This window comes from Neomonachus schauinslandi, chromosome 15 (assembly GCF_002201575.2).
Source record: "Neomonachus schauinslandi chromosome 15, ASM220157v2, whole genome shotgun sequence".
NCBI classification, from domain to species: Eukaryota; Metazoa; Chordata; class Mammalia; order Carnivora; family Phocidae; genus Neomonachus; species Neomonachus schauinslandi.
The window spans coordinates 27,220,200-27,238,799 of NC_058417.1; the positions used below are offsets into that span (position 1 = coordinate 27,220,200).

The 18,600-nt window shown below is 39.6% G+C and overlaps 1 protein-coding gene across 1 annotated transcript in view; it reads right to left on the reverse strand.

Annotated features, from left to right (window-relative positions):
• Positions 1-17,087, reverse strand: part of PPM1E (protein phosphatase, Mg2+/Mn2+ dependent 1E) — a 187,140-nt gene extending 170,053 nt beyond the window's left edge. The window contains exon 1 of the mRNA XM_021704341.1: positions 16,627-17,087. Within this exon, the coding sequence (XP_021560016.1) occupies positions 16,627-17,087 (461 nt within the window). The remainder of the gene's footprint in view (positions 1-16,626) is intronic.
• Positions 17,088-18,600: the final 1,513 nt, after the last annotated feature.

Genomic DNA, 18,600 nt, shown 5'->3' on the forward strand with positions numbered 1-18,600 from the left:
TAAATAAATAAAATCTTTAAAATAAAATAAAATCTCCCTTTATAGTCCTTAGGGAAATGAGAAGAAACTCAGTTTCATGGTTTGGTTGTTTTTTTTTTTTTTTTTAAAGATTTTATTTATTTATTTGAGACAGAGAATGAGAGACAGACAGCATGAGAGGGAGGAGGGTCAGAGGGAGAAGCAGACTCCCTGCCAAGCAGGGAGCCCGATGCGGGACTCAATCCCGGGACTCCAGGATCATGACCTGAGCCGAAGGCAGTCGCTTAACCAACTGAGCCACCCAGGCGCCCCCATGGTTTGGTTTTAACCTATGTAAGAATATAAAGATATACTAATTAGTTAATGTAGTATTTAATGGACTTTTCCATTTAATGTTTAATTAGTTGGTGAATAAGAGTATTTGTAAGGCCTCCTGCTGAGAAAATGCTTTCATATTTGATCTCCAAAATATTTTAACTTCAATACATTTTTACAGAACTACACTAGAAGCTGATATCACTTGTCCTATTTCTTCTTCCTTTCCCTGATAGTCAAAAACAGTTTTACTTTTTAGTATTATATGTTGAATATAAACTGATATTTTAATATATAACATGGTGTTCTGATTCTGAAGGACAAGCTTTACTCTGAGCCATTTTTTAATGCATTATGCAAAAGAATAATGATTTTACAATGATAATGATTCCAAAACTATGTTACAGCATATGGACCCACGGAATTGTAATCCATGACACTTCTAGAATACAAGTGATCACTGCTTTCTGTTAATTTATAATCCACTGCTTATTAATGACTACTTTGTACTTCACTGGCTTCTAGAAGATCATGTACTGAATATATGACATGAATACAGACTGCAAACTGAGCAAAAGTATTTCTTTTTAATTAAAAAAAAAATTTTTAGGGGCGCCTGGGTGGCTCAGTCGTTAAGCCTCTGCCTTCAGCTCAGGTCATGATCCCAGGGTCCTGGGATCGAGCCTCGCATCGGGCTCCCTGCTCAGCAGGAAGCCTGTTTCTCCCTCTCCCACTCCCTCTTCCTCTGCTTGTGTTTCTTCTCTCGATATCTCTCTGTCAAATAAATAAATAAAATCTTAAAAAAAAAATTTTTTAGCGGCGCCTGGGTGGCTCAGTCGTTAAGCAGCTGCCTTCCGCTCCAGTCATGATCCCAGGGTCCTGCGACAGAGCCCCACCGTCGGGCTCCCTGCTCTGCTGGAAGCCTGCTTCTCCCTCTCCCACTCCCCCTGCTTGTGTTCCCTCTCTCGCGGTCTCTCTCTTCAAATAAATAAATAAAATCTTTTAAAAAATAATTAAAAAAAAATTTTTAAAGATTTCTTTCCAAAAGAAATACTATATTGAGTGGATGACTACAACATTAGGCATTAAAACTATTTTTATTTATATAAAACTATATAAATAGGTACCCTTTGCTACTTCAATAATTAATATCAAAATTAAAAGATCTAAAAAGATTGCAGGATTAGTCAAGTACAAAATGGGAAAAAATATCTCCAGGCACCTTAGTGAGTGAATAGTGATATGTCTGTTTGCCATGAACTAGAAACTATACACTAAGTTATATTTTTAATAAGCAGCACTAATTTTTAGTCTTTTCTTCCATTAGAAGCAAGAGTTCAGGAAAATATTAAATGCATAAAATTTTTTTAAAGATTTTATTTTATTTGACAGAGAGCACTCAAAGAGGGAGTGGCAGACAGAGGGAGAAGCAGGCTTCCCGCTGAGCAGGGAGCCCGAGACAGGACTCGATCCCAGGACTCTGGGATCATGACCTGAGCTAAAGGCAGACACTTAACCAACTGAGCCACACAGGTGCCCTAAATGCAAAAATTTAGACTGCCCTTTATTTATAGGTAAAACCTTAGCAAGATGGACATTTTAGGTAGAAGATGAAATAAAAGTCCAACTACCCTCTCTCCCTCAAAAGGGAGGTTATAGTTAGCCAGGAAAGTAGATGTCCTATGAAGAAGAAATAGCACCTAAAAAGGCAGACAGGCAAGAAATAACATGATATCTTTAGAGAAATGCAGTGAATTCAATTGTGCTAGAAAATCCAGTGAAGCTAGACTAGAGGGAAGAGAATAATGCTTGGGAGGCTACTAAAGTAATCAAGGCAAGAAGTGATAAGAACCTGAACTAAGGGGCATCTGGGTGGCTCAGTCGGTTAAGCGTCGGACTCTTGATTTCAGCTTAGGTCATGATCTCGGGATCGTGAGATCGAGCCCATTTTGGGCATGAAGCCTGCTTAAGATTCTCCCTCTCCCTCTGCCCCTCCCCAGGCTCTTTCTCTCTCTCTCTCTCAAAAAAAAAAAAAAGAGCCTGAACCAAGCAATAGCTGCTGTCAAAATTCAAGAAACTGAATTGTATCTTCACTGAGATTCTTCCCTATAGAAATATGTTTGTAACATAGCATGAAAATCACAAAATGAACTTCAAAGCTTTAACCTCTTAAGTCAGTCTGCCTGATTCATGTCCTAGTGACAACCCTAATGGTAGAAAATTGAGAAAGTTCTTTAAACTTTCTGTACCCTGGCTTTCACATTTGCAAAATGGGTTAATAATAGAACCTAACAGCAAATAAAACAGTGCTTGGACAAGCTCTCAATAAATGTAGAAACAACAACAGAAACAGGAGCGGCTTATAACTACTGCTAGTTCCACAATTATTTCAGGTGCAGACAATGCTGATTCTCTGCAGGTTTACATTGTTAACTAAGTCTTACAGAAAGATATTTATATTTACCAATCCAAATTAGAGAATATCCTGGCAAAGAGCATTTATTAATTTTTTTTAAGATTTTTATTTATTTATTTGACAGAGACAGAGATAGCAAGAGCAGGAACACAAGCAGCGGGAGAGGGAAAGGGAGAAGCAGGCTTCCCGCCGAGCCAGGAGCCTGATGTGGGACTCATCCCAGGACCCTGGGATCATGACCTGAGCTGAAGGCAAATGCTTAACGACTGAGCCGCTCAGGCACCCCTGGCAAAGAGCATTTAAATGAAAGTTCATATTAATCTGTTTTTTTTTAAAGATTTTATTTATTTATTTGAGAGAGAGAGAGGGTGAGAGAGAGAGCACAAGAGAGGATAGGATTAGAGGGAGAAGCAGACTCCCCGCCGAGCAGGGAGCCCGATGTGGGACTCGATCCCGGGACTCCGGGATCATGACCCAAGCCGAAGGCAGTCGCTTAACCAACTGAGCCACCCAGGCACCCTAATCTGTTTTAAAAGACTGAAAATTGTTTCTAAATGCACAGTTAACTTTCCATGACCTTGAAAAGTTGAAGATATTTTTATTCTTCTAACGGTATATACGAAGATTATGAATATGACAAAGCCAAGTAATAGGTGAGACTGTATTTATAAGCTGCCTTAAACCAAAGCTCTTTGAACTGATATTCACAATTGCAGAAATCAAATCTCAAAACTTCAGAGGTCATTACTATTGCAAAATCAGTGATAGCTTAATTTAATGACTGTCACTTCTCATATTTATGTAATAACTTGCTAGGTTCAATAAGAACATGTTCACAACATGATTCTTGCCCTCTAGAGTTTTGGCCTAAGAAATAATTTTATGTATCACATACCTCAAACACAATTTTATTAATATATATTATATATACATATCACCTTAAAAGTGTTACATTTTATTTTTTGTTTTTTTTAATGCAAAGGTGAATATTAGCCATACCACAATCTACTTCTCAAAAAACAGGCTTATTGGGGTGCCTGGGTGGCTCAGTTGTTAGATGTACTTTCGGCTCAGGTCATGATCCCAGGGTCCTGGGATCGAGCCCCGCGTAGGGCTCCCTGCTCAGTGGGAAGTCTGCTTCTCCCTCTCCCACTCCCCCTGCTTGTGTTCCCTCTCTCGCTATGTCTCTGTCAAATAAATGAATAGAATCTTAAAAAAAAAAAAGTCTTATTAAAAAGCAATGTTTTGTTTTTGTTTAGTTTTTTAGATTCATAACGTAGAAAACTGTGAATAAGAAAGTATATATAAGGATCAAAGATCAAATGTTGTGTCTTGTGGTAAGTAGGTCAAATACTTCAAATCCATACAAGAACTATAATGTTTCTGTGGGAATTTTATACATCATTATAGAATCAAGCCACCAGGAAAAAAATTATGTTTGATATTTCTAACCGGCAGACTGGTCTTTGATTCTTTTTCTTTGATGGCTTAAACTAAGATAAGAAGTAATGGCCTGGTCTTCCTCAGACCTATATACCAGAAGGTAAAGTCTTAAGTGAAAATACACACAAGGAATTAAGAATACTCTCAATCTTTTAACTAGTTCATTACTCTCTATACAGTATTATTATTCTTCAAACTTGTCATGTGAACAATATTCTCAAAGAATTTACATGAAAACTCTTTTAAGAACCTGAAAATATTCATTTACAAAGTTGTGGAGTGTTAATAATGAGAACTGTAAACATATTTCTGCAGCTAGTTGAAAATGTTAACAAACATACCAAAAATAACATAAAATATGAAGCCAAGCTCCTCTGCCATTCAGAGGAGAGAAAAAGAAAATAATAACAAAAAGAAAAAAGGGAATGAGAATAGGCCTATAAAAATCTGGAAAGGAAACAATCTGGTAGATTGAGCAGAGAAAAAGTTGACGATTCGTTCATTTCTTCAACAAATAACTGCCTACTATGGGCCAGGGCTGAATACACAAAGAGCAACAAAATGCCCTCAGTCTGAAGAAGGCACATTAAACAACTAATATATGCGCGTGCGCGCGTGTGTGTATGTGTGTGTGTATGATTAAATTGTGGTAAATGGATATAAAGAAAAAGTAAAGGATGCTATGAAAACCAAAAGTAAGATTTAATTTAGACCACAGGTAAGTAAACAGCTCTATGAAGAAGAGATACTTTTTTTTTTTTTTTTAAGATTTTATTTATTTATTTGAGACAGAGAGAATGAGAGACAGAGAGCATGAGAGGGAGGAGGGTCAGAGGGAGAAGCAGACTCCCTGTCAAGCAGGGAGCCCGATGCAGGACAGAAGAGATACTTTAAATCTAATGGTTGAGTTGGGTAGCTGGGAGTGAAGGGGAAAAGTTGTTTGGACAAAAAACCGCAGAAGTACAGAGGCCCTTAGGACAGAGGATGGCTGATTCTGGGAAGTAAATGAAGACCACTGTGATCGAAACATAGTAACTGAGCACAAGCAGAGGTGGGTCAAGATGAAGCCAGACAATTGCTGTATGGAAAACTGATCAAAGGGAGGGACATATGGAAGGAGAAATAGCAGTTTAGAGTAATGTTACTGCCAGCTAAGTAAGAGCTGATGAAATCTTGGACCAGGCCTGTGGAAATGGAGACAAAAAGAAATGGGTATTTTGCTTTCATTTAGAAGTGGAATTAAAAGACCTTTAAACAAAATAATTAAAATGTCCTTCCTTCTCTACTGTGGTATGAAGAATTACTAAAATGGTCCCCCAAAGATTCCCCGCTCTAACCACTCTAAAATCTGTGGATACTAATGAAATATCACTCCTGTGATTGTGTTATATTAACCACATGAGTCCTTAAAAGCAGAGAGCATTCTCTGGCTGGCAGCAAGAGAAGCCAGAGAAATTTGAAGCATGAGAAGGACCTGATGTGCCATTAATGGTTTGAAGATGAAGCGGGGGGACGCCTGGGTGGCTCAGTCGGATGGGCGTCTGCCTTCAGCTAAGGTCATGATCCCAGGGTCCTGGGATCAGTCCCACATTGGGCTCCTTGCTCAGCGGGGAGTCTGCTTCTCCCTCTGCCTTCCACTCTCCCTGCTTGTGTTCGTGCTCTCTCTGACAAATAAATAAATAAAATCTAAATAATAAACCAAAAAAAAAAAAAGATGAAGATGGCCATGTGAGAAGGAATATGGACGGCTTCTAGGAATGATAATCAGCCCCCAACCTGACAGCCAGCAAGGAAATAAGGACCTCAGATCTTTTAAAAGAATCTAGATTCTGTTAACAACCTGTATAGGCTTGGGAAGTGGAGTCTTCCCCTGAGCCTCCAGATAAGTCCAGTCTGGCCAACACTCTCGTCTTAACTTGAGACCTTAAGCAGAAAACCCAGCTGAACATTCCTGGACTTCTGACCTGCGGAACTGTAAGATAATAACGGGTGTTGTTTTAAGCCACTAAATTCTGGTAACACACTACACAACAACAGAAAACTAATAGAAAACTATCACCCTGTATACTCTGTGAGAAGTTAACAATTTGATCATTGAAATCTGAATCAGATTATTCTCTTGTCATGAAAGAAATATAGGAAAAGTAAGTTCAGCTTGCTATTCCTCCAAAGACTAAATAAAGATGTATTTGGTGATTGGAGAGCCCATTTAAATATGACTTTGAAATTAAATGTCAGATATGTGTTAAAGAATTAAAGTTTTTGTTATTAAGTCTAAACCTGTGCCATTTGATATAGCAGCCACTAGCCTCATGCGGCTACTAAATATTTGAAGTGTTATATTCCAAAGTGAGATGTGCTATAAGTGTAAAAGATACACAGGATTTTGAAAACTTGGTATAAAAATTTTAAATAACTTAATAATATTTTAATATTAATTACATGTTTAAATGATAATATTTCCATATATAATATTTAGATATATTGGGTTAAATAAATTATTAAAACTAAATTCACCTCTTTTCAATTTAAAATGTGGTTAACAGAAAATTTTCAATTATATATGTGGTTCAGTTATACTCCTCCTATTGGAAAGCAATAGACTAGACTAAACTTTTAGGCAAGTGTCCTCTTCAAATAGCGAGAACATAGACAAACCAACCTCTCATACAATGAGGCTGGACAAAGTAATTTGGCAATATCTAACAAAGTAAAAGCATACATAACTTCAATCTGACAATTCAACTTTTAGTTATATACCCAAGAAAATCTATGAATATGCACAAGGAGACATATCCAAACTGTACAATTATTTGTAGGGCAGAAAATGCCAGCTTCTCCACCAATGTTTTATGTTTTTTCCATAATGTACAGTTGTTCTCAGTCCTGTTTGCTGTGAAATATGGACCACAGGTGGTGCCAACATGACGTGCATTCTAGTCAATGAAAAGTGAAAAGAATATTTGCTCCTTCTAAAGACTGGCTGCTAAAAACCTCCAAACCATTCTCCCTTCTTATGTTTGATGGATGGATGTTGATGCCTAAAGCAACCTTGGAAACCCCCTGTTGAAAGTCACATACCCTCTTATTAGCCTAGATCCCTAAAGCACGCTATAGAACACAGCCTTTTCTTCATTGAAAGTTACTCTGTGAGCAAGAAATGAACACTATGTCAAGCTTTTGAGATTTCAGGATTTACCCATTAGAGCAGCTAGTATTAACTAATATAGTGTATAATATACAAAAATTAGAAACAACTAGGGGCGCCTGGGTGGCTCAGTTGGTTAAGCCACTGCCTTCGGCTCAGGTCATGATCCTGGAGTCCTGGGATCGAGTCCCGCATCGGGCTCCCTGCTCAGCAGGGAGTCTGCTTCTCCCTCTGACCCTCCCCCCTCTCATGTGCTTTCTCTCTCTCATTCTCTCTCTCTCAAATAAATAAATAAAATCTTTAAAAAAAAAAAAAAGAAACAACCCAAATGTCTGTCAATAGATTGGATAAATAAGTCAAAGTACAATAGGACAATGGAATGCTATATAGTACTTAAATAGGAAAAAAAAAACAAACCCTAGATCTCTATATATCAACATGAAATTTTTTCAAGATAGCTAGTTACAAAACCAAAAACAAATTAAAAAGCCCACCATATACTGAGACCATACAAATGCACATGTAGTAAAAATATAAAAATATATAGAATGGAAGGATACATTCCAAGAATTCCCAGATTACCTCTGGAAAAAAGGGAATGAATGGGTTCAGAGAAGAGAGTGAAAACAGTCTTCAATTCCATATGAAATGTTTTATTTCCTTAAAATAATCCTAATTATGATTATTTATTGAAACTGGATGATGCATATATGGATATTTTCCTTTATTATTCTATTTTGTAAATGTTTAAATTATTTCATAATACCAAAAATCTTTTCTTAAAAACATACCTGCTTAGACTGTAAACTAGTAAAACCTTGTTAGAGGACATTTTAAAACTATGTATCAAGAGCCTTAAATATGTAAATATCTTTTTTCTTTTAAGAGTTATTTATTTATTTGACAGAGAGAGACACAGCGAAGAGAGGGAACACAAGCAGGGGGAGTGAGAGCAAGAGAGAAGCAGGCTTCCTGCTGAGTAGGGAGCCCAACGCGGGGCTCGATCCCAGGACCCTGGGATCATGACCTGAGCCGAAGGCAGACGCTTATCGACTGAGCCATCCGGGTGCCCCAAATATGTAAATATCTTTTAACATAGTCCCAACACTAGAAATATTCTCTAAGGAAATTAAAGTTTGTTCAAATTATGAACATCCAGGGGCGCCTGGTGGCTCAGTTGGTTAAGCGACTGCCTTCGGCTCAGGTCATGATCCTGGAGTCCCAGGATCGAGTCCCACATCGGGCTCCCTGCTCGGCAGGGAGTCTGCTTCTCCCTCTGACCCCCCTCCCTCTCATGCTGTCTCTCATTCTCTCTGTCTCAAATAAATAAATAAAATCTTTAAAAAAAAAATTATGAACATCCACTATTCTCAGAGTAACCAAAAATTGGTAACACCTAAAATGTCCAACAGAATTGTGATTAAATTACTGAGCATTCACTTTAAAATTACATAGGATATAATGGGAGATGGGATGAGATGTCTGGAGGTAAGGATGAAAAAGATTGGCCACAAATTGATCATTGCTAAGGCTGGGAGATAAATGCACTATTTTATTTTTTATATACTTTAAATTTTCTATCATAAAAAGTTTCAACATATCAAAATTTACTTAAATTTTTGTATTAAGTTTTTTTAAAAGCAGTTTAAAATATTAAGAACTAGGAGTGCCTGGGTGGCTCAGTCGGTTAAGTGACTGCCTTCGGCTCAGGTCATGATCCCAGGGTCCTGGAATAGAGCCCCACGTCAGGCTCTTTGCTCAGCAGAAGCCTGCTTCTCCCTCTCCGTCTCTGCCGCTCCCCCTGCTTGTACTCGCTCGCTCTCTCTCTGTCAAATAAATAAATAAAATCTTAAAAAATAATAATAGTAAGAATTATATGTATTAATTTTGGAACTATATTTTTTTAAAATCTCAACTCATTCATTGGATCAGCAAATATTTTTTGTGTGTCCTTTATGTACCTCTCATTATTAACTTAGGAACATGATGGCAAATGTGTAGCTAATACTCTAATGCAATAGCCTCCAAACAACTGCTCAGGCACCCTACCAAAATATTTGGAGAACCATGCATACATACACACACACAAACACACACACATATGTATGTATATGTATGCAGGTATTTGTAAATTACATACATACACACTCATGCATACACACCTGCACATTTGTACATACACAACTCTCACCAGTAATATTTCCTTTTTTTTTTTAAAGTCAGCCCAAGTCCAACATGGGGCTTGAACTCATGACCCTGAGATTAAGTCACATGCTCTACTGAATAAGCCAGCCAGGCACCCCTCATCAGTAGTATTTCAGTACTTCTTTGAGTAACCTGTATTTCATTATTTCACATAATCTACTTAATCCATTTTTGTTGAATTCTAACCAGATAGGATTGTATTATCTTTTTAAAAAAATCTAATGTAGGAGTGGGGAAAAATAATTTAAAAATAAAAAAATAATAACTAAGTATGGGGGAAGCATAGGCTCTCAAGTTTTGTTGTTTCTTATGCTTATAAATGTTATAGTCAACCCATGATTTCTTTACAGGAATTTTTAAAGCCAAATATCCATTTTGTGAGGATTAATTTTGTTAAGACCAGGAAATAAAATCAATAAATCCATTAGTGCAGGTAAACTGCAATACTTCATAATGTTCTGAAAATTGGAAGGAGGGTACCACTGTTGACTCTTCTAACCTGTGAAACTTGCATTTCATCAGTATACCTCATTTACCACACTTGACATGAAATCAGTTGTCATACAGAACTGCCAATCTCAATCAATACATCAAATATTAATAGCACCTAATTTCATATTCTGTATACAATTTCATATTTTGTATATTTTGTATGCAAATAGATTTTAATATTTTCTTCTTTCGCCCAATGGATTATTTTGGGGATACCTCTGAAGACTACTACTCTAGTAAAAGATATATATTTGTTGACAAAAAAATAATGAATCAAAACAAGTGCTACAAGAGGAATGAATAATATCACTGGGTTTCTAGAGGGGCATATGGAAGAGACACTTAACTCATGACTGTGGGTACGGCGAACAAAGTGTTAAATGGAGACCTCACCAGTGGGTAAGAGATTGGACTGGGCAGACTGGGGGGGGGTGAGGAAGCATGGTATTCCAAGCAGAAGGAATAGTGTGTTATATGCAAAGGTACAGAGATAAGAGCAAACACAGCACATTCAAACTAGTATATTAGTAGTCTCAAGTAGCTAAAGTGTAGTTTCTAGAGCTGTAGAGGTAGGATGGAGTAGGTGTTCAGTGATTCAGAGATGAGGCTGATGGGATAAGATTATAAAGCCTTCTTTGGATTTTATTGAAGGACAATGGAGAGATAAGTGATGAAGGTATATAGTAAAGAATTTGGCCTTGCCCAAAGAGAGGTCTAGCCTCTGTCCCTGGCTCCTAGGAGGTAACCTCTAAACCCTGGAATTTCTGGAGTAATAGGAGTGTTATATATAGTGAGACCCTTGGACCACGTGATATCAGCCTGACCGCCAGTTCAACCAATCAATCAATAAGTCTCAATAAAAACTCTGGACACTGAAGCTCAAGTGAGCTTCTTGGGCTGGAATACTGTGTGTATTACCACACAACAATTCTGGGGAGGAGAGCATTGTCTTCAATGCTAAAGACAATGAAAGTTTCACATCTGAAACTCTCCTAGATTGTGCCCATGCATGTCTTCCTTTGGCTGGCTCAAATTTGTATCTTTTCCCTAAAATGAACAATATCCATTAGTATAATAGCCTTCAGGGAATTCCGTGAGTCTTTCTAGTAAATTATCAAATCTGGGGGTGGTTTTGAGAAACCCCTAAACTTACAGTTGATGTCAGAAGTGCGGGTGGTTTTGTGTGGACTCTTCCCTCTTTGTAGTTGGACCCTAACTCCTTGTACCTGGGGCCAGAAGTCTTGGACAGACTTGGTGGTCTGGAGGATTGTGCCTTTAACCTCGCAGTTTGGCTAACTCTGGGAAAAGAGTAAAAATGTTTAAGCAGTAGGTGACAATTAGACAATCTACATAATCTAGATTCTAGAGAAATCACTTTGGCTATACTGGGGAGACTGTATTAGAGAAGAGTAAGACTGGCAAAAGAGGACAATGACAGTGGGAATGGAGAGGGACAGATCTATGAGATATTTACAAGGCAAAATTGGATTGAATTAGAGGGGTCAGAGAAAGAGAAATCAGGAATGGACCCACCAGAAAGAGAATCAGGTTTTAGTTTTGCTTATTTTGGAGGAGACAGAGGGAATTGGAAGATTGAATTAGGTGCTGAACAGTTTGAGAAGCCTTTTAGATATTTAGGTAAAGCTGTTCCATTAGCAGTTAAAGCAGAGACGGAGATAGAGTTGGGAACCATTAGCATAATAACAAATAACCAAAGTCATGGGAGAAATTGATATTGACTACAAACAAACAAGTCACCAGAGTTGAAAAGGCTAGGCTAAGGATGAAACATCAATATTAAAGGGACAGTTAGAGTACTAAAAATTCACAGAAAAGCAGCAGCCTGAGAGGCAGGAATAAAACCTGAAAACTATGGTTAACAATGAATGCTTGAATTTTTTCTTCTTTATGCTAATGAAAATTTTCTCCACTTTTTATAGCAAACATTTATTATTTCTTAATAAGAAAAAAGGGTGTAGTTTTAAATGCATATATTTTTTTAAGATTTTATTTATTTATTTGAGAGAAAGAGAATGAGAGACAGAGAGTACGAGAGGGAAGAGGGCAGAGGGAGAAGCAGACCCCCTGCCAAGCAGGGAGCCCGATGCGGGACTCGATCCCGGGACTCCAGGATCATGACCTGAGCCGAAGGCAGTCGCTTAACCAATTGAGTCACCCAGGCGCCCCTTAAATGCATAATATTTTAAAACTTGCATCCATCTATTTTTCTATTTATATATGTAAAAGTGAGACAAAGTTTAATCATTCTCTGACCTATCTCAAACTTATTAATGATTCACATAATTCAATATAACTGAATTATTAGTGTCTAAAACCAAAGATTTTCTTTTCCAAGCAATTTTAAAAGTGCCTCCCTCCCCTCATTACTATCTGGAACTACTTAACTTCACCAGGCTGCTGGAATATCTGTCTTCCCCTCAAGAAGACCAACCAAGACTAAATGAATAACTGAGGAAACAATTGCTCTAAAAATGTAATGACATAGAGCTCTAGTAAAGACTTCAGAGTATGTGTTTCTTCTGGATTAAAACAAATAGATTTATCCCCAGTACAGTGTAGACAAATAAAATACACAGTATTAACCCATGTAACCTATGCATGTAGCCTCATATTCACATTCTGCTCTAAGATCAGTTATAAACTTTTATGTGCAAATTATTTCAAAGCTATAAAATATCTCATTTCCACCTTTTCAAAGAGATTCTCTCATTAACCTCAGAAATCCTAATACTGTGTTACTAGAAAATATTTATATAATCTCTTGGGGGACATTTAAGCTTAAAGTAAAACAGATCCTTTATACTAGCAGCTGAAGGTTTTAAATCATTGCAATTTTTTATTGACAATAGATCAATTCAGTAACAGTTCTAAAATATTGCATGCATTTATTATTGATTCTTAATGTTTGATAAACTGAAAAAAAAAAAAGTTTAAATGGTCCTTAATTGGGGCACCTAGGAGGCTCAGTTGGTTAAGTGACTACCTTCAGCTCGGGTCATGATTCCAGGGTCTTGGGATTGAGCCCCGGCGTCGGGGTCCCTGATCAGCGGGAAGTCTGCTTCTCCCTCTCCCTCTGCCGTCCCTATCCCACCCCCAATGTGCTCTCTGGCTCTATCTCTGTCAAATAAATATTTTAAAAACAATAATAATAAATAAATAAATGGTCCTTAAGAAGGTATTTATACGGGGCGCCTGGGTGGCTCAGTTGGTTGGGCGACTGCCTTCGGCTCAGGTCATGATCCTGGAGTCCCGGGATCGAGTCCCGCATCGGGCTCCCTGCTCGGCAGGGAGTCTGCTTCTCCCTCTGACCCTCCCCCTTCTCATGTGCTCTCTCTCTCAAATAAATAAAATCTTTAAAAAAAAAAAAAAAAAAGAAGGTATTTACAGTCCACAACAGAGGTCTTTCTCATCCAAGGAGATTTTTGCTGTTTTCAAATTGTTGTTCTCGTTCTTTCAAAATGTTACGTGTTATTTTTATCTAATAGAGAAATATCTAAGTACATATTTTCCATTTTGAATGCAAAATCTTCATCTCAAATACTACTCTGAAAAATTTTTAAGTTGCTAATTATAACTATATTTTGTCTATTTAAACCTTGATCCTTTACTTATCTAAGTAATTGCTTATCTCAAGTTAGTCCTGAGTTTACCAAAACAAAGAATGTTAAATATACCTGCTGTTCCTATTATAAAATTCTTGAGAAGCAAAATACTGAGAAAAATATTCACTATGTTTTAATTTTCAACCAGTGTATACATAAAACAGTAATCAGAAGATAAGCACCTTTATTTCTTTTCTTCAGAGAATGTTTGTTTAGCAGCTACATATTGTATATTTCTAAAATCCTGACAGAAAACACAGTACAGACTTATAAAACTGGTATTAAATGCAGTGTTATTTTCTTCTTACACTAGTCCCAATTATCAAATTGGTGAATATATAGTTCAGGTAGCCCTATTTAAGAATTTCAGCACCATTTGATAAGCATGACAGAGTTTTTAAAGTATATTACAAATTCCCAAAATAAAGACTGAGTGGTTATTTGAGAAAATATTTTGGGGGGAAAAAAATCACCTTCCCCAAATAAGCAATTTCAACATATTTCTAATCAGAATTATTTCAAAATATTTCCTAGGAAATTTGAGGACCCATCATTTCAAATATGTAAAGGAGAATTTTGCAGTTCAGAGATTATTTTGAGAAATGTCAGAATTACTTGTAATTTGTCATTTCTGAATTTAGATCCACTTTCTCATCTGTAAAATAAAGTGCTTAGACAGAAAACTGATCTACCTGTACAGTGTCTTCCAGTATTGACTCTGGTGACTAACTGATAAGATTTTTTTATAAATAAAAAATAAGGGGCGCCTGGGTGGCTTAGTCGTTAAGCCTCTGCCTTTGGCTCAGGTCATGATCCCAGGGTCCTGGGATGGAGCCCCGCATCGGGCTCCCTGCTCCGCGGGAAGCCTGCTTCTCCCTTTCCCACTCCCCCTGCTTGTATTCCCTCTCTCGCTCTCTGTCAAATAAATAAATAAAATCTTTAAAAATAATAATAATAATAATTAAAGTGTTAATTTAAAAGTATATTTTTTTACACAATGAAGGTTTTCTTTGATTTTTTTTAATCTGTTAAGGATCTTAAAGATACTTTACATAAACAAGCCAGCCATTTTATATCTGAATAAACATAGGTTAATAGTTTTGCACAAAACACAGTAAAAATTATGAAATCTCTGATTTAAGGTGAAATAATATTTTCTAACTTCGCTAGTTTTACTTCAAATCTAAACTTCTGTTCTCAAATGGCCATTTTATCATTTGAATTTTTTTTCTAGTTTTATGTATATTGAAATTAATCTTGCTTCCTTTCCATATGGAAAAACACATCTACTTACCATCTTATCATCTTTCTATAGATTCCATTTTTTAAAAAACCTTCTTGAATGGCAAATGTTCATGGTTGTTCTAATGACTCTCTTTTTAATGAACCTTCTCTAATGTTTAAATGTGTTTCTTTGTCACTGCATTTGTAAAGGTAGAACTGTCAAAATAGAATTAGTTTGATGCTGACATAAATTCCTTTACTTTGGTAAACATTTCTATTTTATTTTAAACAGGAAGTTTTAAGTGTCTTTATTTAGTGTTTAAAAATGACATTTCAAAAGCCCTTTTCTCTGTGAGTTTACAAACACTAGGAAGAAATACACTAAAATGTTAATATTGTTTATCCCTGGTGGTGGTATAACACGCCATTTTATTTTTTATATTTCCCAGAAAGCATTATTACTTTGGTAATCGGATAGTATTTCAAAATTAAATCTTAAATAGCTTATAAAGTGTAGGACATCAACAGAGTCCACTTCTCCAGCAGATAGGTTAAATGCTTTTCCCCTATGGATAAGCTTCTGCTTTAACAGGAAGAATGATTTGATCAGGTGTCTGTCAGGGTGGATGAAGACCTGACATTTACTTTTCAGGTCCTTCTTTTAAGTTAGGCTTTGAATTTAACGGCAGTGAATCTTGCAGCAGTAAACTTTTTGGGGGGCCAGCGTAACACCTTTCAATACAACTATCAGCAGAATGCCAAGAGACTCTCAGGTTTACCAATGTTTTCAGAGACTTGTCAGTATTCTCCTCTGTCATTTCAGAACAATTCCATTTAGAAAGAAACGCAATTGTAAACCGTTTCTATTTCAAGCCCATAAAAACCAGAACTGGGATGAAAGGCAAAGCCTTGACCTTTCTATTTTAGACTTTCATCTGTGTGGCTAAGCCATCTGCTTTCTCTCCCCTACCCCATCTACTTAATGGACTGAAAATACTGCACCTAATTGCAATTTTATCAAACCAGCCCGACTTTTCCACTTTAACGAATTACGACTCTGTGTCTTTCACCTGAAGACTTGCTCGTAAAAATGTGCTTACCTTCCCTCTCAATTCCTTCCCATCTCCCTCAATTATGAGTTATCAAATATCTTTAAACTAAGATACGCGGCTTCGGTGGATTAAGCCATCTAAAGACCTCTTCACTTTCAACACTGAGCGCCTGAAGGAAAATCTACTCCAGTCTCTCCTCCTGTGGCTATAAGGCCGGTATTATTATCATTGTTGTTGCGGTTTTACACAGGAGGCACCTCGCAGCTCTGCCTAGAAAGGAGTCGCGTCTCTCCGCCGCCAAACAACAGGGGACTCAGACTGGGAAAAGACAGACCCGGGTGGGAGGAAACCTCCAAGAGGAAGAAGGGAGCTGGTAAGAAGAGGGAGCTCGTAAGACTCGAAGAAAGGACCTTTCGAAGCACGAAGGGAACAGGGTGTTTGTGAAGTGGAACAAGAAGTGGGCGGCCGAGGTGCAACGAACGCGAAGAAGGGGCCGGGGCCGGCGGGAGGGCGCCGGGGGCGGCTCCCGGGTCAGGCAGGAGGCGCCGGGGCCGAGGCGGGCGTGGGCAGCTCGCAGCGACCGCCCGAGTCGAGCAGCCAGGGCGCTTCCAACGGCGCGTAGGCGCGGGTGAAGGGGTAAAGAGAGCAGTTGAGGGGCCCAGAGAGCCGCGTCGAGGCCGGCGCGGCGGGGACAGCGGGCCCACCCCCAGCCAAGCCCCGCTACTTAACTATTTGTAGAGCTGCTGCAGGCACAGGTCCAGGCTCTCGCCCTCCACCTCCTCACGGGTGATGCGCTCCGACAGCGGCCGCGGGAGCGGGGGCAGAGGCGGCAGCTGGGGCTGCGGCGGCGGCGGCTGCACCGCCGACTGCCCCCGGGCTGCCGCCGCCTCCTCCTCCTCGACCTCCGCCGCCGCCGCCTCTTCCTCCACCGCCTCCTCTTCGGGCTCGGGGTCTTGCTCCTGCTCTTGCTCCACCTCCTCCGTCGCGGCTACAGTGGCCACCTCCTCGCCGGGGTCCTCGACCGAAGCCTCGGCCTCCTCAGCCGCTACCAGTTCGGGCTCGGGCTCCGGCTCCGACTCGGGTTCGGGTTCCGGCTCAGGCTCGCCGCCGCCGCACGGTCCGCGAAACTCGCCCAGGAATAGCTCCAGGAAGCGCCGGTAAGTTTTCTCCTCAGGGCTGCAGCCGGCCATCGTTGCTCATGCCCCGGGGCCGACCGGGAAGTGGGGGGGGGAGGAGTCCAGGAAGGGGAGGGGGCTGCTCTCGAGCCTCGGGCTCCCGCAAAGGCTGTTAACGGCCGCACCGGCGAGAGCGATCAGCACTAGGTTGCCTGGAGAGGGCTCCCGCAGGCGTGCGCGCCGCCGAGCGCGGACGTGCGCGGCCCGGGGGCGGGGGCGGGGCGCGCTTCCCCCTCTCGGGTCTGGAGGGAAAGTTGGTGGCGGGCGCGCGCTCAGGGTCCAGCGGCGGCCCACCCTCCAGCCCTCCGGAGAGCTCAGCCCACGCTGCCTAGAGACTGTCGCCATGGCAACCGGCTCTAATTAAGAATTTCAGGGTCCCTCCCGTCGAGCCCGCGCAGTCGAAAGGACACTCGACTCGCCCGCTCTCCAACTCTGCATATCTTTATCGTAAGGACACCCTAACCTCAAGTGGTTAAGAGTGAACTAAGACATCTCCAAGTCTAGCTGTTGGTTCGCACTTGGATTGGATTTACCTCAGTTTTCCTTATCTGTCCCTGCGTTGCCTTAGCGTAGGTATCTGTTGAAAGGGACCACACGCCTGGGTGGCTCAGTTGGTTGGGCGACTGCCTTCGGCTCAGGTCATGATCCTGGAGTCCCTGGATCGAGTCCCGCATCGGGCTCCCTGCTCGGCAGGGAGCCTGCTTCTCTCTCTGACCCTCCCCCCTCTCATGTGCTCTCTCTCTCTCATTCTCTCTCTCTCAAATAAATAAATAAATAAAATCTTAAAGAAAGGGACCACAGTGTCAACATCTTTTGTTGTTGATGACACTAATTTAATAAGTAGTTTGGGGGAAAGGGGTATCAAACACCTTTCAAGTGGTAGGTTCCTTTGCATATATTCTCTCATTTGATTCAGTGAAGAAAGTGGTGTTATCCTCATTTCTCAAAGACAGGAAACAAGATTAATATATATCTGCTTCAAGGTTTCAAATCTACTAGCCATGGCATTGTAATTAGAACCCAGGTTGTCAGCCTCCAAAGCCTTCTAGAACCTTTTTCCTTTACTCTTCTTTGCTTCTGCAATAGGTCTATAAAGCCTTATTTTTATAGGGCTTTATAGTTCACAAGTTGTTTTCATACCTTTAGGGCTTACAATAACGTCTCAAGGTAGAAGACATCATTCTCATTATGATTCCATTTTATAGATGAGAAAACTGAGCCATGAAGATATGGTGACTTTGCTCAAGGTCACACACAAGTGATACAACCAGGACTAAAATCCAGGTCTTCTCACTACAAAGCCATTAGTTTTCCAGCATTCCAAGACACCCCTCTGTAGTCTTTGCATAATACATATTATACTTTATTACACAATATGTACATTTTGTACATTTTCTTTGCTCTTCTTCCCCATCCCTTGAGCCTCTCTTCTTTCTTTCTTAGATTGAAACTGAAACTACTTTAAATGATCCTAATTTTCTTACCAAACTACACACAAACCTATTATTTTCAAGCCTTACTGAGGGGG